The sequence below is a fragment of the Hippopotamus amphibius genome, chromosome 3, assembly GCF_030028045.1.
Source record: "Hippopotamus amphibius kiboko isolate mHipAmp2 chromosome 3, mHipAmp2.hap2, whole genome shotgun sequence".
Lineage (NCBI taxonomy): Eukaryota > Metazoa > Chordata > Mammalia > Artiodactyla > Hippopotamidae > Hippopotamus > Hippopotamus amphibius.
In genome coordinates, this window is record NC_080188.1 from 185,024,347 (window position 1) to 185,042,985 (window position 18,639).

The window sequence follows — 18,639 nt, forward strand, 5'->3', positions numbered from 1 at the left end:
GGGAGCAAAATTGATTAAGTTGTTGCTCAAGAGGGCAACATTTGTATATCAAACTCTCTTTGCTCTACAAACAAATTTATATCTTATGATGCTTTACATATTGAATGCTTATTTTGGGACTCATGGTACCACATTATAGTTCTCTTGCCTCTGACTCTGGCCACCTGTTCTTGATTTTTAAGCCAAATTTTTGCATAGGCACAGTTAAACCATTTTGTAATTCATTTCCTTATATTTAGAATAAGGCCATCAAGTTCTTTCTTTAAAATAAATTCCAAGGCAATATTAACACTGCATTTGCTTCTTTCAGCAGCTCTGTTAGCCTTATTTAGCCATTTACTTTTTTTCATTAAGATTTGTAGGAAGGAATTGTTTCATGTCTGGCAAATTACCTCTGGAAGGCATATAACTCTAGAAGGTTAAAAAAGCCTTTCAGAGGCAGTTGAGATAGTAAACCCATCTTTCTTTCATCCAAGGAGTCATTAATTACTCTTCATTTACTCCTTTTTAAAACTTTTTATTTTTATAAAATTTTTAGGGTTACTTTCCATTTACAGTAATTATGAAATACTGGCTGTACTCGTATCATTTTTATTAAATATTTATTTATCTATTTATTTGGCTGTGCCAGGTCTTAATTGCAGCATGCAGGCTCTTTTAGTTGCAGCATGCAGGTTCTTAGTTGAGGCATGTGGGATCTTTTTAGTTGTGGCATGTGGGATCTAGTTCCCCAACCAGGGATCGAACCCAGACCCCCTGCATTGGGAGCACGGAGTCTTAACCTCTGGACCCCAGTGAGGTCCCTTCCCATATTATATAGTACACCCTTGAGCCTATCTTACACCCAATAGTTTGTATCTCCCACTCCCCCACCCCTATGTTGCCCCTTCCTCTCCCCACTGGTAACTACTTGTTTGTTCTCTGTATCTGTGAGTCTGCTTCTTTTTTGTTATATTCACTAGTTTGTTGTATTTTTTTACATTCCACATATAAGTGATATCATACAGTATGTGTCTTTGTCTGTCTGGCTTATTTCACTTAGCATAATGCCCTCCAAGTCCATCCGTACTCTTCAGTTACTCTTATTAAGCTTTTAGAACAGCAGCTATCACTAGAATCAAAACAATGTACTTGGATTTCCATTTGCAAACTTCCGGGGCATGTGAAATTAGGGACTTTCTTCCTGCCTTTTTTCCTTTTCAGCAGTCTGCATTTATAAGCCCTGAATAGTGAAAGACCTCCAGGGCATTACCGACAGTACAGCGCAGTGATGTAAGATAGGGCTCCATCAGTACAGTGTTCTGTACTGGGTATGTTGGAACTCATTAAAGATTTACTCAAAAAATTCAGTGTAAAATTGGAAATGGCTTCCTTTATTCAGGAAGGCAGACCATTTTTAAGAGTTGTCACTTCAATTGTTTAATTCAGAAGGTGGCAAACTTTTTCAGTAAAGGGCCACACAGTAAATGCTTTAGACTTTACAGGCAACATGGTCTCTACCCTAAACACTGAATTGTGCAGTTGTAACATGACAATACCTCAACGTATAATTGTCTGTGTTCTAATAAAACTTTATTTACAAGAACAGGTTGCCGGCCAAATTGGGCTGTAGGCTGTAGATTATGAAACCCTAGTTTTATTATGATTTATTTATAAATTTAAATATAATTTATATATTTTCCTTGGATCTTTCAACCCTCATATGATTCTTTTGATTTCACAAAAATTATGCATGCTAACTTAAAAATTCATGTAATATAAAGAAGTGACATTCACAAAAATCCCACTACCTTTAAGTAACCAATGTTAACAAATGGACAGACATCATTGCAGACCTTTCTCAGTTCATGAGTGGTTTCTTGGTAGCAAACAACTGGAACAACTCTGGTTGATTAAGGCAAAAATGAATCATCGTAAGAGAACTGAGCAGTTCAAAGAGTGAATGAGAAAGTGACAGAGTCAGACTTGTACAGAAGCCACATATAGCTTGGCCCAGACAAGCTTGTGCCTCAGGTCAGGTTACGTGCACGAGGACACCCCCGCTGGCGGCAGCACCACCACCTAATGGCCCTGGACAATTGCAGCTCTGCTTCTGCATTCTTGACAATTCTAGAGGCAGCGAGAAGAAACCCTGACTGACCCTAAACCATGCATTGCTTCACCTCATCCTGCTTCCTGATCCCCAGGTGGAAGCATCCGATTGGCAATCTTGCGGTCAAGTGCCCACATGAGCTTTAGCTATCCTTTCACTTACCAAAATAATAATAATAATTAATGAAGTTATATTTCTGGCCATTTTCTTTCTACACACCTTTCATGTTCTCTCTGTTATAATTTCTTGATCTTTTTTCCTGTGCATTGATTGTGGTTATCTCGAGGCTTTCCATTGTGCTATTGGTTTAGTTTTTAGCTGTTTCTATTCTGTTCCTTGCTTTGCCTAACTTCTTTGTTAAATCCTTCCTGATTTTTTTTCTAGTTTCCAATTTGTTTCTCTGGCTCTGCAATATCCTTTTTCATCTCATAAGGAATACATATCATTTTTTCCCTCTGAAGCTGTGTGGTTAATTTGTCTCTTTATCTTGGAATCCTTTCTTTCCTTTTGGCTAGATGTGTGCATATTTAGTATTTCTTCCTTCAAATTCATCTGGCTTATGCCTAGTATGGGCAGCTCTGTCCAGACTTTGCATTTGTTCTGAATATGGTCTACATGTTTTCTTTCTGGTGCCAGTTAGTCTTCCTTCAACCTAAACTTTGAGAACTGGGTGTTGCTATTAATTTACTTGTCTGTAGCCTTGGAGTGAAGGTAGGGGGGAATGGGAGTGAAATAGAGTACAAGGATGGTTGCACTGGGCAGAATTCTAGGGGGATCTAGTTTCTCTGTCTCTTTCAAGATGCCGTTAACTGTCCTTTGAAGCAGAAACCCCTCCATTTTTTCACATGGATTTCCCACTTCTGGGGACATCAGCTTCTTCCCCCCAGACCAGCACAAGCTTAGTAGGGTGGCCAGCCCTGACTGCTCTTCCTTTCTCTACAGACTGTACTCAAGTTTGCCTCATTTCAAATTAGAAGATTCCTTGGTTTATATTTCTTTCTCCATGAGCAAAATTAGGAACTGTGCTATGTAATGGGCATGAATATCTCACATCTTTCTTAAGCTGTGAGATTTCAAAGTCAATGCCATTCATTTGTTCCTTTTCCTTTATGTTTGTTCCAAGATTTTCAGCTGTTTTTGTTAATGTTATTATTTTTGTTCTAATTTTTCCATGTTGTTGGTATTTTGGAGAGGCAATTCTATGATACTAATTTATCTATCTTTTTCTCCTCCATAAACATAAACTTTTTGTTTGTTTGCTTTTTTTTTTGGTTTTTGGTTTGCTTTGGGTTTTTTTCCCCCAAACTTTCATTTTCTATTGGAATAAAGTTGATTTGCAATGTTGTGTTAGTTTCAGGTGTACAGCAAAGTGATTCAGTTATACATACACATATATCTATTCTTCAGATTCTTTTCCCATGTAGATTATTACGGAGTATTGAGTATACTTCCCTGTGCTATACAGTAGGTCCTTGTTGAGTATTTTACATATAGCAGGGTGTATATTGTTAATCCCAACATCCTAAGTTATCCCTCCCCCAACCTTTCCCCTTCAGTAACCATAAGTTCAAAAGCATAAACTTTCAAAATTCACAATGTATTCCCAAATCTCTTCCCAGCAAGGCTATTCACATCCATAGCCTAGAACCTGTAGCACAGAGACCCTAAGATGGTATCTGGTTATCCTCTCCTCCTGGTACTCATGCCCCTGTATAATCCCTTCCTGCATGTGGTCTTGTTTTTAACCAGCAGACTATGGCAAATGGGGATGGGCTGTTTGTTAGTTCTGTGACAGTGATACCTAAGATTGTAACCCACCTTGCCAGGAGACTGTCTCTCTTACAGGCTTTGATAAACCAAGCAGCCGTGTTGGAGAGGGAGGCCCATGTGGGAAGGAATGAAGGGAGCCTCCAGCCAATAGTCAGCAAAGAAGTTAGGCCCTCAGTTCCAACAGCCTGCGAGGAACTGTATGCTGCAGCAGCCACCTGAGCTGGACGAGATCCTTCTGCAGTAGAACCTTGAGATGAGACTTCATTCCCTGACAACACCTCGATTGCAGCCCTTTGAGACCCTGAGCAGAAGACCCAGCTAAGCTCTGCCCAGACTCCTGACCCACAGACACTATGAGATACGAAATATATGTTTTGAGCTGCTCAGTTTATGCTAAGATGATGACACAGCAATAGATAACTAGTCCAGGAACTTGTGACTCTGTGACTGGAGTGAATAAAGCTGATAGAATCACCAGCAAAACATGGCATAATTCTCACCTAACTGCTGTGCTCCCAAAATCCATGCTCTCCTTTAGTGGAGGCTCTGTCTCAAGCATATAGATCTAAGGATTGAAACTAAGATTATAAACATTTCACTAAGAATTGGTGATAGACTCTGTTCTGTGATCAATGCTTGTTAAGTTCTCTATTTGATCCCAGTGGTACTCAAGGCTCAGCATGGTCAGTGTGTTTAGTAAGTCTTTCCTATAGCATCTTCTGCTCATTGATTAGTCAAGCTCATATCTGTCCAGTGTTTAGTTTAGAATCTAGAGACCATTTTCTATGGGAGCATATTCTTCCAAATGGCTCTTGGCTGATCGAGATAATAGGAATTGTTTATTCATTTTGACAGTTTGTCAAATGGGGCAAAAAAAGTTAAAGGATAAAAAAAATCTGACTTTTCAGAGCACGACATAGTTGATAAAAATGGACCATACTTCCCTAATTTGCCACAACCATAATCAATCTCTGAATTCACTATTTATATATAATTATTTTCTAATGTTAATAAAGTAAGAGCCTTTAGGAAATCTGACTGTGGTACACAGAACAAACTCGATGAAAACAAAACAAAAAAAACATGCCCCAAAGGACTTTAAAAAATGATATTTAAAATATTTAGATGGGTAGTCATACAACATTCGTATACCCTTGCCCATACATTTAAAAAAATCAAAACAAAACAGAAAGATCCTTAATATCTATAGAACTGTTATTGCTCTTGTATGAGCACAGACTCTGGGCAAATATTTCTGAAGCTCCTTTTGGTGAATTGATGAAATATTCTATGTATTTATTCCCTGAACTACAATTGTCCTAACAGCAGAATGACCACTTTAAAGAGGAATCAAAGAAGTACAGCTTTTACTAAATGACAACTAATTAAACATCACATTAGAGTAATTATAATAATGATAAAAGTATGATGCATTAATAGAACACTGTCCTTCTCGGAGGCCTAAGTGCTTTGCAGGCTTTTTTTTCCTCTTGCAAAATGTTCTGTGGAGAAGACAGCTATGTAGGTAGAGATCTATAAAGATTTTATCCATTGGCAAAAACTTAAAGACAGAAATAGGTTCTTTTACCTATTTAGTAACTTAAATACTTTCAGATTTCTACCAAAGTAAGATCTGGTAGAATGATGAAGTTTGGAGGATGCACTTGCATCATGGTTAGAATAATTTGAAATGATCTCCTTAGAAAGAAGAAATAAAAGTGACTTAAATATTAATATGTGCTATCTAGAGTGACCTAGAATTCTTAGCTCCCATTAAGGGCATTTTGGCCACATGTCCCTAATCTGCAATCTGCCATTTGATGTCTTTTGAGTTGCGGACTGGCAGAATTCTGTGATGGTAAAGTGAGGCTGAACAACACTAACATTGAAACCCCCATGCAGGACAAAATTTAGCATTTTCTTTTGCCAGCCAGAAGTGGGAAAATTAGTCAACACCTTTCCTACCGTAAGGTGTAATTGGATTCAGAAAAAGGCTAACTTAAACAGGACCAGGTCTGACATGTAAAATCCTCACAAGGTAACAAGAATCAGTTTGGTTTGTTCGCTGTCATTCTTCATTACGATCTTTGTCATGAGAATGGATTCATGTTGTGCCATTTTCTGTTCTTGTTACAGTCTTTGTCACATGAATAAGATATCAGGATGCTAATGCCTCGCATACAGTCTTCTGTGTGTGATGATACTTACAAGACTACGCTGACCTTTGCAATATTATGTATTCTGATTGGCTGTTCATTTCACCTCTTTCCCACAAGTTAATAAGGCTGTAAAAAGGAGAGAACTGAAATGGCCAGCCAGTCAAATTATAGAATATTGAAAAGGTCAGAGCCGTATGACACAGAGGAAAAAAAAATTATGGAATATATGGTGCATTAAAATTCTTGTGACAATGATTATAACAAGAATGGGAAAGGATACCCATGTATGTTATTTCAATCTAGAGAGCCCCACGGGATGATGTTCCCGGAACAGCCATCACTTACGCATCTGTGAATCATACGTGTAAGAATATCTATTTATGCTGGTTTTGGCCGAAAAACTAGTTAATATAGAAAATATCCTACTATTCAGCAAATAAGGACATTAAAAGTAAGATTTTAGCCGTAGAAATGGGCATTCAGGTCGTTAACATTTTAGTAGGTCTTCGTATTTGAAGCTGAAGGAAAAGATCCTTACATGTGAAATCTATTGGGCGTGTGAGGTTTATTTTGATCGTTTCTTCATTTAACACTTTTTTCCTTCAAAATAAAATAGAAAAGTAGGGCTGAGAGTATTAACTCTTTTGGAAATCTTTTAGAATGTGGAATATTCTGAAAGAACATCTAGGATTTTATTTTAAAATGTTGTGTGAGCTATACAAAATATGTTTTTTCCTTGTGGTTGCATGATATTGGCCAGTGTACAAAGAATCCTTGCTTTGCACTGCATCCTCAGTGGAGAGAGAAAGAGAGATATTTAATTCAGAAATTCTAAAGATATTGTTCTCAGGTGTGCATTTTCTTTACATACTTCATGGATTCATTTATTTTAAAATCTAGAACAAGGAAAAAATTATTTTGATCAAAGCCAGAAATAGATAGGTGTATATATGTCAACAATGTGTTCTCGGTGGAATAACCTGTTATCATTTTTAAATGTGTCTCTTCTTCTCTAATAACAGTTTTTGTCTAACAATCTATTTTATCTGATATTAGTATAGCCAATTCTCCTATGGTTGATGTTTGCATGTTATAGCTTTTCCTTTTTCTTTTTTTATTTATTTTAAAAATTATTTTTATGCATATTTTAACTTCTTATAGAAAAACTGTACTAGATTCTATAGTCTGTAAAGACAGTCTGGTTTAAAAGTTAGCTTTACACTTTCTAAAGATGCATTGTTTCACTAATAGAGTAAGCATTTTACAGCCCAAAGCTAGAAGCTAAATGCATCATTAGTAAGAATACCAAATGTGACCTAATTATCTTCGCAAGCAAAAAAAAGGAATTTTGATCATTACTTTAAGACCACCTTGACCATGGGTTAAACAATCCTAAAATTAGTAGTTCTGCATGCTTGATAAGAATCTCCACGTGATTCCCGATACCCTCTGATTTTCTCCTTCGGTAGGTTTGGGGTGGAATCCAGGTGTATAAATGTTTATGAAGTACCCGCAGGCGATTTTGATGTGGGTGAGCCCTGGAACACGGGCATACACAATCCCATTGTGCAGAGTTTAGTGCAGTCCCCAGCTAAAGCCCGGTGGCGCAGACCACAGCCAAAGAAGGTGGATGAGGGGGACTCCAAATTCACAGTGCCTGAGCGGTGGGGGTGAGGGGGGTGGTCCACGGGGAGTTGTGGTTCCAGAACACAGAATCTTAACTGGGCCGGCAGCATCCACTTATGCTCACAGAGTCAGCGCTGAGGCATACCAGACGCGAGGGGTCACCTGTGATGGGAAATGCTTATCATTTGAGCATTTTCTAACTTGATTCTTGAGGCTGAACCAATGGGGCTGCATTTTCCAGCCCACTGAAAACAAAGTTCATGCAGTGAAAAGTGGTAAAGCACAACCCTCTCCAAAGGGGGGATCAGAGGACCGACAATTTTAAGATTTTTCGCCTAAAACATAAGAGCCCAAATTGGTAAAGTTTAAAGGAAGAAAGAGAGGGCAGGGAGAATGAAGTGGAGAACAGCTGAGTTCTCTGGATCCTGTTTTGGTTTTGAATCTGGAGATTTTTGAGCTTCAGCGAGGGTTGAAATCCTGTCATTTGCTCCAGATCTGTGAACTGAGCTGTGTGTCAGTGGGGGTGAGAGAACTCTCACTCAGCTGCGTGCCTCCTGGAGATGCACAAGTTCTTTTTTGAGCTGAATGAAATGGTTATGTAATTGCATACTTCTCATAATTATTGAGTAATTATATACTTCTTATAATTACTGAGTAATCATTGTTCTATAACTAGGACTTAATGTTACAACTAATTGTATAATTACCATGTATTAATGTTATCTGGGAAACTTAGAATAAAGTGCTACTTAATATATTTCCCCCTGCCATGCCATTTTCGAAGCTGGCAATAGTGTTTGTTTTCCAGCTAGAAATTTGCTTCAAAGACAAACAAACAAAATACAAGGGAAAAAACCTCACCAATATTATCATCATAGATGTTAACTCATTGAGCTTACAATTGCACCAGGCTTGAAATGTGTAAAATTGTATTCTCTTGGCTTATTTTTTATAATTTTCATTGCTGTTTTGCAATGTGTCATCTTTTGTAAGATGTGTACAGTTATACTGCTTTAGAGGCAATAGAGCATCTTGCCTGGGTCTCCTAGGATAACGTGTCTTTTTGAAATTCTACAGCTAGGCATGTGACAATAACAGCAATTGTTTCTGCTGTAACTAAAAATGTTTTTAAGGAACTTCATTATGGGAACTTGAGATCTTCCGATGTGGATAATGAAACTTTTCTTAGACTGTAGTTAGAAGGAATTCATATTAATCCTAACCAAGTCTCTTGAGTGCCAGAACTGTGTCTTACCCTTTTGGTACATACTGTTACCAGCACCTAGCAAAGCCTATTCCCTGCATGAAGTTATAGCTCAATAATCAAGCTGACCAGTTGTAAAGAAATCTGTGAAAGCTGGCATAGCATAATTTGGAAATGTCTTTTCAATGCATTAAGAAATTATCAACAGCTACTTTGTAGGTTTCATAACTTTCACATATATAGCTGTGTTGTCTATTTCCATTTTGGGAACTTAAAACCATTCTTAAGCTATGAATATGTCTTTATCTTGTTTTACTAAAAATGAATAGAAATTATTAGTCCCATATTTTAGCCCATAAGTACCATTTATTTTCTCTGGAACAAACCACTCCTTTGCCAATTTCAAGTTCAGAGGAATAAATTGTTGCACAAACTAGGGATTTCTTCTGTGCATGGAAAATGCTTAACCTACCTGTGTATTTTGCAGCAATAAAATGTCCAGCTAAGTTCTCCAACCCAAAGTTAATATAAGTATCTTTTTAAAAAGTTGATATATTTTTAAAGTTTTGATCTGCCTCACCCACATTTCATGAAAATGCTCATAACTAGATAGGCGCTCCTCTTTTCATCATTTGATCCTTATTGATTTTAGAGTTTGAAGTACAATCTGATGGAACAATGGCCCAATGGAAGTGAATGAGATTAGTGTTGTTTTATTAATTGAAAAAGCTTAGAATTTTGATTAATAATATATAGTTGGTGGAGGAGGGGAGAATGTAGTAGGTAGGTAGTTGAGAAAGTAAAATACAGAGTGAATAATTCTTAATCACTTGCTAGTTCTAAGTATTTGTCTGGAGTGTATCCATTGTATGGGTTACAAGAAACAGTAACATTCTTAGCCACTGTTGGTGAACATCTGCTGTAAAGAAATCTCACTTAACCTTCGTAATAACATGGCAATTGAAGGAGTATTATCATTCCCAGTTCACAGAAGAAAAACCTGAGGTTCAGAAATATTAAGTAACTTACAAAGAACACACTACCAAAGAATGACAAGGACAGGTTCAAATGCAGAAAGTCTTTGATCACCAAATTTATGTACTTTTCTTTGCACTGTACTGAACTATATAAAAGTATAATATTTTTGGTAAATATTGCAACTGTTAAATTTTGTCTACTGTGTAATGCAAGATCACTTTGCATATGTGACCATCTTTTACTTTTTAAAACAATTAAACAGTAAAGATTATATCAGTATCCAGAGATCTTACAAACATGCTTTCCCCTTGAAGTGCAGCATCATGTGTGTTTTTCATTCATTTGCTTATATTTGTAGAATTTATGCGGGAAAAATTATAAGTACATAGAGTAAAAAGTGTTTTGGCAAAGGAAGAAGGCTACTTGAAGTAAATATTACTATTCTTAGTTATTTTTCCTGTGTTTTAAGAGTAAGTATAACTAAATTTTACTAAATTAAACAATATTTTGAAAAATTTGCCTCATGGAAACTTTTCAGGAAAGCATCTAACAGCAAGTGAAATTAATGTCATAATACAGTTTTCAGTTGTAGCCCTATTTTTATTTTAAGCCTAATTTCTAACTCTCCTTAACATTGAATGTAACCCAGTTGCACAGAAGAGGGAGATAAATTACTGTTATCAGACAGCAGTATTTTCCTGTATTCTAGACATGCTAAGATTTGAGAATGGGTTCGCTAAAGTTTTAGAAGGATGGTTGTGGTGGGATCTGGTGATATACATTCATGGTGATTCTTATAAACAGCTACGCAGCCTCTGCATTTTCCCATAGAGCTAAAAAAACAGTTCTTCCAATCAAAGTGGACACACGTTACTTCCCATCCCTCGCTGCTTTTCAGAATATTTTGACCAATTCTGATTTAAAGAGGCATTAGATAGAAAGCAGTCAACTCACTTTTCAAGTGAAATGAGCAGAAAATACAGCAATTGATAATAAATGAAATCTGTGACACATATATTTGAGTGTACTATTTATATCCAGAACCATGCCATTTGGGGGAAAAGAATGTGATTTCCTCCCAGTCTGCACATCAAAGAAAATTCAAGGATTAAAAAACAAACAAACAAAAACTCAAACAATTGTAAATAATCCATTAAGTAATCAACCTATGTATCTGCCCAGAATTTTTACCTATATGCATGATACTTGTGATTAGGTGTCATACTGTCTTAGAATGTCAGTCCAGTTGTTTCAGACCCTGTGCTAAATAGATTAGAGAACTTAATATTAACCTAGGTAACACTTTGTTCACAAAATAAGAAAAGTATGCATGTTGATAATAGCACAAGTGATGCCTCTCGGGGTTTGATATATCCTTCTGTTTAGTACTTTAGAAAGCCAAGAAAATATTCAAATAACAGCAGGAAAAAATCCTTATGTATGCACTAATGTAAATATCTTTCCTTTTTTAACCAGCAAAGGATAACTACACTCTTCTGAATGGCACACAAATCATGCACCGTGGTGAAGAGACCAACCTTTGGGTGCTCATCGTTGGGCTGGTTCCTTTCACTAACTATGCAGTGCAAGTGAATGTTTCAAATAGCCGAGGCAGCTTGATAAGTGATCCTGTAATGATTTCAATGCCGCCAGGAGGTAAGTCTGTGAGCAACGTTGGTATCCAAATGTATACAATGCTCCGCAACTAAGTCTCCACTGAACACCTTGTTTATTGTTAGAATTAATTTTTTTAGAACTTAGAGTGGCAGTTGTATTTCTGGTTGTTTTGTTGTTTTCTTTTACTGAGACCCTTTTATTGATATTGTTTTATTGAGAGGACTTTCATCTCGCACTGTGTCCGTCTGTAGGTGTATGTACACACACATGTATCTCTTGTTTTATGCATGTTAAGAAGATTGGGAGATGCTTTTTTGTCTGAGACTTCATTTAGCTTCAAAATTTATATTTTCCATTTGCACTTTAATTTTCTCATGCAAGTGGTTCTCATTTCTGGGTTTTTGGAGAACTTGTTTAGATGTATATCTAAACCTCTCATTTGACAAAAAAAAAAAAGAAAGGAGAAAGAAAGGCAGAGTGGGGGTAATAGAATAGGAAAGCTCTATTCACACCACTGGAAAAGCATCTTTAAATTCCGTGTTCTAATGATTAGAGTTCAGAAGTGTCATTTTCACACGTGAAATGTGACGCAATCTGGCTGTTTTAAACTATTTCTATGAAAAAGATTGACTTAACTTATTCAGAATTTTTGTGGTCTGCAATCAACTCCACTCTTGTTTTAGCTGTTTATGGGAACTAGTTACTAAGAAGAAAACTCTCCCTTAGACTGATGTGTATAGCTCTTGGACGGAAAGCATGCCTCAAAATAATAAGGGCATGATTCTCAGTGGAGTGTTTAGAAATGTATGTTTTTTGAAAATACCAAAGGGAAAGGACCCCCGGGCACCTAGTGTCTGCTTGTGGCCCAGCTTCAGGAACTAGTATGTTCTGTACTAAAGGGTAATGTCCTTATCTCGTTAAGAGCAATCAGCAGGGCTGGATAAATCCCTCTCTAGTCATAAAGAGCATAAGAGCAGCAAAGGTCTCGTCACCAGAGGAAAATAAGGGTTAATCTACAGTTTCTATGGAATCCCTCTTCCAAGGAAGAATTCATTACCTGTTGTGCCATAAAAACCACTCACTATTATGTATCTTTTATGACATTATAAGAATTAATGAATGGATATTTACGAAAACATTTGAAGCTCTAAATGGCAGAAGCCACGTTGTTTAAGAAAAGAATTCTTGAAAGAGACTTTTGGGGTGGATCAGCTCAGTTGCATATTTTATGAACAGATAATAAAGGGAATTGAATTTAGGTGGGTTCCTGTTTAAGAACTGAGACCAAAAACCAAACTAAAACAAAAGACACCTTAGGTATTCCTATCTTCATTTTTTACTCTAACCCAATATGCTAGAAGGGATAAAAAATGTGATGACTTTCTACCTTAGTACATAATACCCCTTATTCGTATTTAGACATTAAAGAGTGATTAGTGCTTTAATGGAGATTTGTCAGTGGCATAGTACCATCTTAACAGAAAATGTGGAATATTTGAGTTACATATTCATTTTCTGGCTAAACACTGATTTAGATGGTCTGTAATTTACAGCCATTTACATTGCATTCTTTAAAGGGGTGAATTTAATTCATTGTTCATATGTTTAGGAATGTTTGGCCTAATAATTTATAAGTGTATGTATGTATGATACAGTTGAACACAGCAAGCTGCTATTGCTAACTCAATATACGCTGTGTGGCTATATCTGTCAGTGGGTTAGTAGAAGGGCTAATATTATGCAAACAGGAGGAAACTAAATATTGTTTTATGGTGGTGCGGTTGGACTGAAGTCAACTGCTGAGTCTTATCTTTATCTCTGCTCTGCGGAAGCTTATCCATGTCATTACCATAACGCTCCAGAAGCCAGCACTGTCTGTGCACCAGGCAATCATTCACTTCATGTTACTCAAAAATCCAGAATTTGGAAGATGGCCCTTCACCAAAAGAGGAAGCGAAATGTCTTCAAAGACAGACAGTGATTTCCTCAAGTTTATTACAGCCATTAGGACATACTTCTTTTCATCATTAGATTGTTGTTGATTACAATTAGGAAACTTATAGCTTTGAAATTATCTTTTTTATGACCTTGTGGCAGTTTAAAGGTGATACCTCATTGATTAAATAGGTTTTAGTTCATGCTTCCTTTTACTTAATGACCTGAAAACATATTATCCTGATTTACACATAAAATCATGCTGAAAAGCATGTGGCATTCACTAGAATATGTGTGTTTAAGTAGAATTAAATTAGTACTGAGAGTTATTAAAGAAATCTTCCATGCCTTTGTCCAGTGAACTGTGTTTCATACCGAAATGAATAATAAATGAACCGATGTACAGAAGCGGACCAACTTACGGGGCAGAGAAGGTTCTATATGCTCTTTACTTTTCCATTATATTTGGATTGTTAGCATTATTGCCTCTCCTTGATCTCAGTATTAGATCTCTTTTATGGTGATGTTGAATTCCTACTATCTTTCAATGCTGAATTATGCAAGATCGGTAATGATAACACCCATTTTCTTCCCAGTGTAGTTTAAAAACATAAGGATAGAAGTTTGGGCAAAACAGGAATGCCAGTTGTTTTTCTTCATCAAATGTTTACTATCGAATGTGGCCCAGAAAAACCTCCTTTACTTCCTTGATCTGGCAAAGTCCTACCCATTTTCTTGGTTTCAGCTTAGAAGTCGATCCATCAGGAAGTCATCTTTTACCAACCAAGGCTGGGATAGGGCCCTTCTGTAATCCCCTAGTTCACTCACATTGTATTGAAATTGCCTGTCTCATCTGACTGTCATGATCACTGGTTATAAGAGCCTACACAGCAGGGGCTGTTTCTTATTCACATTTTATCTTCAGTGCCTAGACCAAACCTGACACATGGTGGGTAATGAATGATTGGTGAGTGAATGAATAAGTAAATAAATCAGTCAAGATAGCTTAATTACCAGTTTTAAGTTATAAGCTTATCATTGCTCAGGCCCACTCAAACCTCATCTCCTACCTGAGCAACCTTATTTTATAGCCAGCTGTGGAAAAGCTGACCTCCTCTGTATACAGTTGTCCAGTGCAGAAATGTTGTGGCTATGCAGATGTAATTAGGGGCTCAGACTGTAAGGAGGGCCAGGAGTGTTAGAAGTAAGAAATATTCTCAGATTGCACTTACTCATCACTCTGGTTTCTTTCCTGTTACAGTTACTTTACTTAGGTAAACATAGGATAATAGACATTGGCTTACATAGGAATTTGGGAGAGGTAAGGGGACCATAGCACAAAGAATTTTACCCTGGTACATCATCTCTTTGTTAATGGTTATGAAACATCTTATTAGATACTAGCTCTATTTTTTTCTGATGAGAAAAATAATAATTAATGTGCAGTTTTGTGTCTGCCAAATATACCTAAATAAGGCTGGGGAAAAAAGTCCAACAATATCTAATTTCAAACCCTCGTTAGTCCCATCAGATCTTCCTTGTTTCATTGATGTTGTTTAATCAAATCAATCTTATTTAAAAAAAAACCTCTTAACTTTGACCAAAGAAAAGGAAAATATGATTAAACAATATGGTAAACACAAGTTATTCTGAAAATGGAGATTAAGACAAGTGAGAGCATGAGACCAGTAGCTCAGCACATAGAGGGACAGTGGCAAATCCCTAAGAGCACACATTTTTTATTTTAAAAATACGTTTCAAATATTATCTGGTCCACTGGAGGAGTCTGATGTTTTGTTTTTTTTCTTCAGTTATGTAGCATATCCTTACCCGCTTGTGTGTACTCAGGCTTTTGCATTTCTACAAGTACTATATTTTTAGGTTGTTTGTAATAGCATAATGCTCATATTTACCACTAAGATACTCTTAGAAATGAAGAATATATTTAATCTGAGCTCTTGAAAAGCATTATAGTGCAGGTTCAAGAGTTCTAGGAAAAGAATTAAAAAAATAAAAACAGACTCCAAATGTTAATCCATAAATATGAAACTTTCTTATGACCTTTACCCCTTCAAGGTCTGGAGTTACTAATGGGGTTAGGTTTTCAACTCTTAATGGGGCTCAGTGCATTAGTGTTTTGTATGCATGGAATTCAGCATTCAGTTTAATAAGTGGTTGACATTGGTGATGTCCCTTAATTTGCTTAAATCTAATTGGCTCTTTTATCAGTCAAACCTGTATGGATTGGCAATTGATCAGAAAGGGTCAGCCATGACTCTGCATATAGTTAAACGATGGAACCACCAGTTAAAGTCACAGTTGCATGATAATAAGCCGAAGAAGAACAAATGAGCTTAGAGGAAGAAGGCAAAGAAGCTTAGAAGTTTTGCAGGATCTTCAAGTTCAGAACAAAGGCATTATAGAGTATATAAATTTTAAATACACTGCATTTTGCCTCCAGACTTAAACCTTTTTTTCCAGATGAACTGAAATCTTGTCTGAAACTGTCTTTGTTACATCAAAGAACTACTCAGAAAGCTAAAAGAGACAGAAGAAGCATAAAAGGGCATAGTTTAAAATGATTAGTGACAAATTCCATACTGACGAGCTAGAAACAGATATTTTATGAAAGTTTTATATTTTTCCAAAAGAAATAATTTTATCCTATTTATCTTTTCCTGAACTGCTTTATTGTAACAGTGAAAGGAACTCAGAGCCACCTTAGTTTGTGAACTTAATCCAGTTTTCTGTGACAATAAATAATTTGTCACTTATGCCTTAAAATTGGTGAGAATTATTATAATCTACAAACTTCATAAAAATACGAGGCTTGGTAGGGTCTGCTGTGGTTGTACCACAGGCCAGCATCGCCTCTGTCCAGTCCTGCTAGCCTCACGCCGCCCAATAAATCTCTAGCACACACATCTCAAAATCTCAGAGTCTCTCGCCTGAGGAACTCAGCTAAGGACAATTCTCAGCACCAAACTGCATTGTACAGATCTCTACCTGTCGATGGAGAAGTAAAAGACGACAACAAATGTATTCCGACAAGTCGACAGAACCGACTGAATATTCGTCTACTCCAATACTTGGACATTAGTCTGAGGCTTGGACAGTCTTCTATAAACACCTCTATCACCAGGACAAGCAACCCCAAAAGCTTGGACAACCATGAGGAAACAAAGAAACACCATGCAGGCAAAGGAGCAGGAAAAAAACCCACAAGACCAAATAAATGAGGAGGAAATAGGAAAAATGCCTGAAAAAGAATTTAGAGTAATGATAGTAAAAATGATACAAAATCTCGATAACAAATTAGAGAAAGTACAAGAAACAGTTCATAAGAACTCAGAAAAACAAACAGCAATGGATAACAAAATAACTGAAATTAAAAATACTCTAGATGCTCTAACCAGCAGAATGACTGAGGCAGAAGAACGAATAAGTGAGTTGGAAGATAGAATGGGAGAAATAAACGCCACAGAGCAGGAAAAAGATAAAAAAATAAAAAGACTAGAAGACAGCCTCAGAGACCTCAGTGATAACCTTAAACGTACCAACATTCGAATTATAGGCATCCCAGAAGAAGAAGAAAACAAGAAAGGGTCTGTGAAAATATTTGAAGAGGTTCTAGTGGAAAACTTCCCCAACATGGGAAAGGAAATAATTAACCAAGTCCAAGAAGCACAGAGAGTCCCATACAGAATAAACCCAAGGAGAAATACACCAAGACACATATTAATCAAACTAACGACAATTCAACACAAAGAAAAAATATTAAAAGCAGCAAGAGAAAAGCAACAAACAACATATAAGGGAAAACCCATCAGGATAACAGCTGACCTTTCTACAGAAACGCTGCAGGCCAGAAGGGAATGGCAGGATATACTGAAAGTCCTGAAAGAGAGAAACCTACAGCCAAGAATACTTTACCCAGCAAGAATCTCATTCAGATTTGAGGGAGAAATCAAAAGCTTTCCAGACAAGCAAAAGTTAAGAGAATTCAGCACCACCAAACCAGCCTTACAACAAGTGCTAAAGGAACTTCTCTAAGTAGGAAACACAAGAAAAGGAAAACACCTACAAATACAAACCCAAAACAATTCAGAAAATGGTAATTGGAACACACATGTCAATAATCACTTTAAATGTCAATGGATTAAATGCTCCAACCAAAAGACACAGACTGGCTGAATGGATACAAAAACAAGACCCTTCTATATGCTGCCTACAAGAAACCCACTTCAGACCAAGGGATACATATAGACTGAAAGTGAAGGGATGGAAAAAGATATTCCATGCAAATGGAAGTCAAAAGAAAGCTGGAGTAGCAATACTCATATCAGACAAATTAGACTTGAAAGTAAAGACTATTAAAAGAGACAAGGAAGGGCACTACATAATGATCAAGGGATCCATCCAAGAAGAACATATCACAATGGTAAATATCTATGCCCCCAATATAGGAGCACCTCAATACATAAGGCAAATGCTAACAGCTATAAAAGGGGACATCGACAGTAACACAATTATAGTGGGAGACTTGAACACCCCACTTACATCAATGGACAGATCATCCAAACAGAAAATCAATAAAGACACACAAGCTTTAAATGACACATTAGACCATCTCGACTTAATTGATATTTATAGGACATTCCATCCAAAAACGACAGACTACACGTTCTTCTCAAGTGCACACGGAACATTTTCCAGGATAGATCACATCTTGGGTCACAAATCAAACCTCAGCAAATTCAAGAAAATTGAAATCATATCAAGCACCTTCTCAGACCACAACGCCATGAGACTAGATATCAATTACAGGAAAAAAACTGCAAAAAATACAAACACATGGAGGCTAAACAATTCACTATTAAACAACCAAGGAATCACTACAGAAATCAAAGAGGAAATCAAAAAGTATCTAGAAACAAATGACAACGAAAACACAACAACCCAAAACCTATGGGACGCAGCAAAAGCAGTTCTAAGAGGGAAGTTTATAGCAATACAGTCCTACCTTAAGAAACAAGAAAATGATCGAATAAACAACCTAACCTTACACCTCAAACAACTAGAGAAAGAAGAACAAAGAAACCCCAAAGTGAGCAGAAGGAAAGAAATCGTAAAGATCAGAGCAGAAATAAATGAAAAAGAAAGGAAAGAAACCATAAGAAAAATAAATAAAACTAAAAGCTGGTTCTTTGAGAAGATTAACAAAATTGATAAACCATTAGCCAGACTCATCAAGAAAA

General features: G+C 36.7%; 1 protein-coding gene across 1 annotated transcript in view; it reads left to right on the forward strand.

Moving 5' to 3' along the window:
• USH2A (usherin) overlaps positions 1–18,639 on the forward strand; it is a 758,076-nt gene that overhangs the window by 443,338 nt on the left and 296,099 nt on the right. The window contains exon 38 of the mRNA XM_057727708.1: positions 11,306–11,485. Coding sequence (XP_057583691.1) covers positions 11,306–11,485 — 180 coding nt within the window. The remainder of the gene's footprint in view (positions 1–11,305; positions 11,486–18,639) is intronic.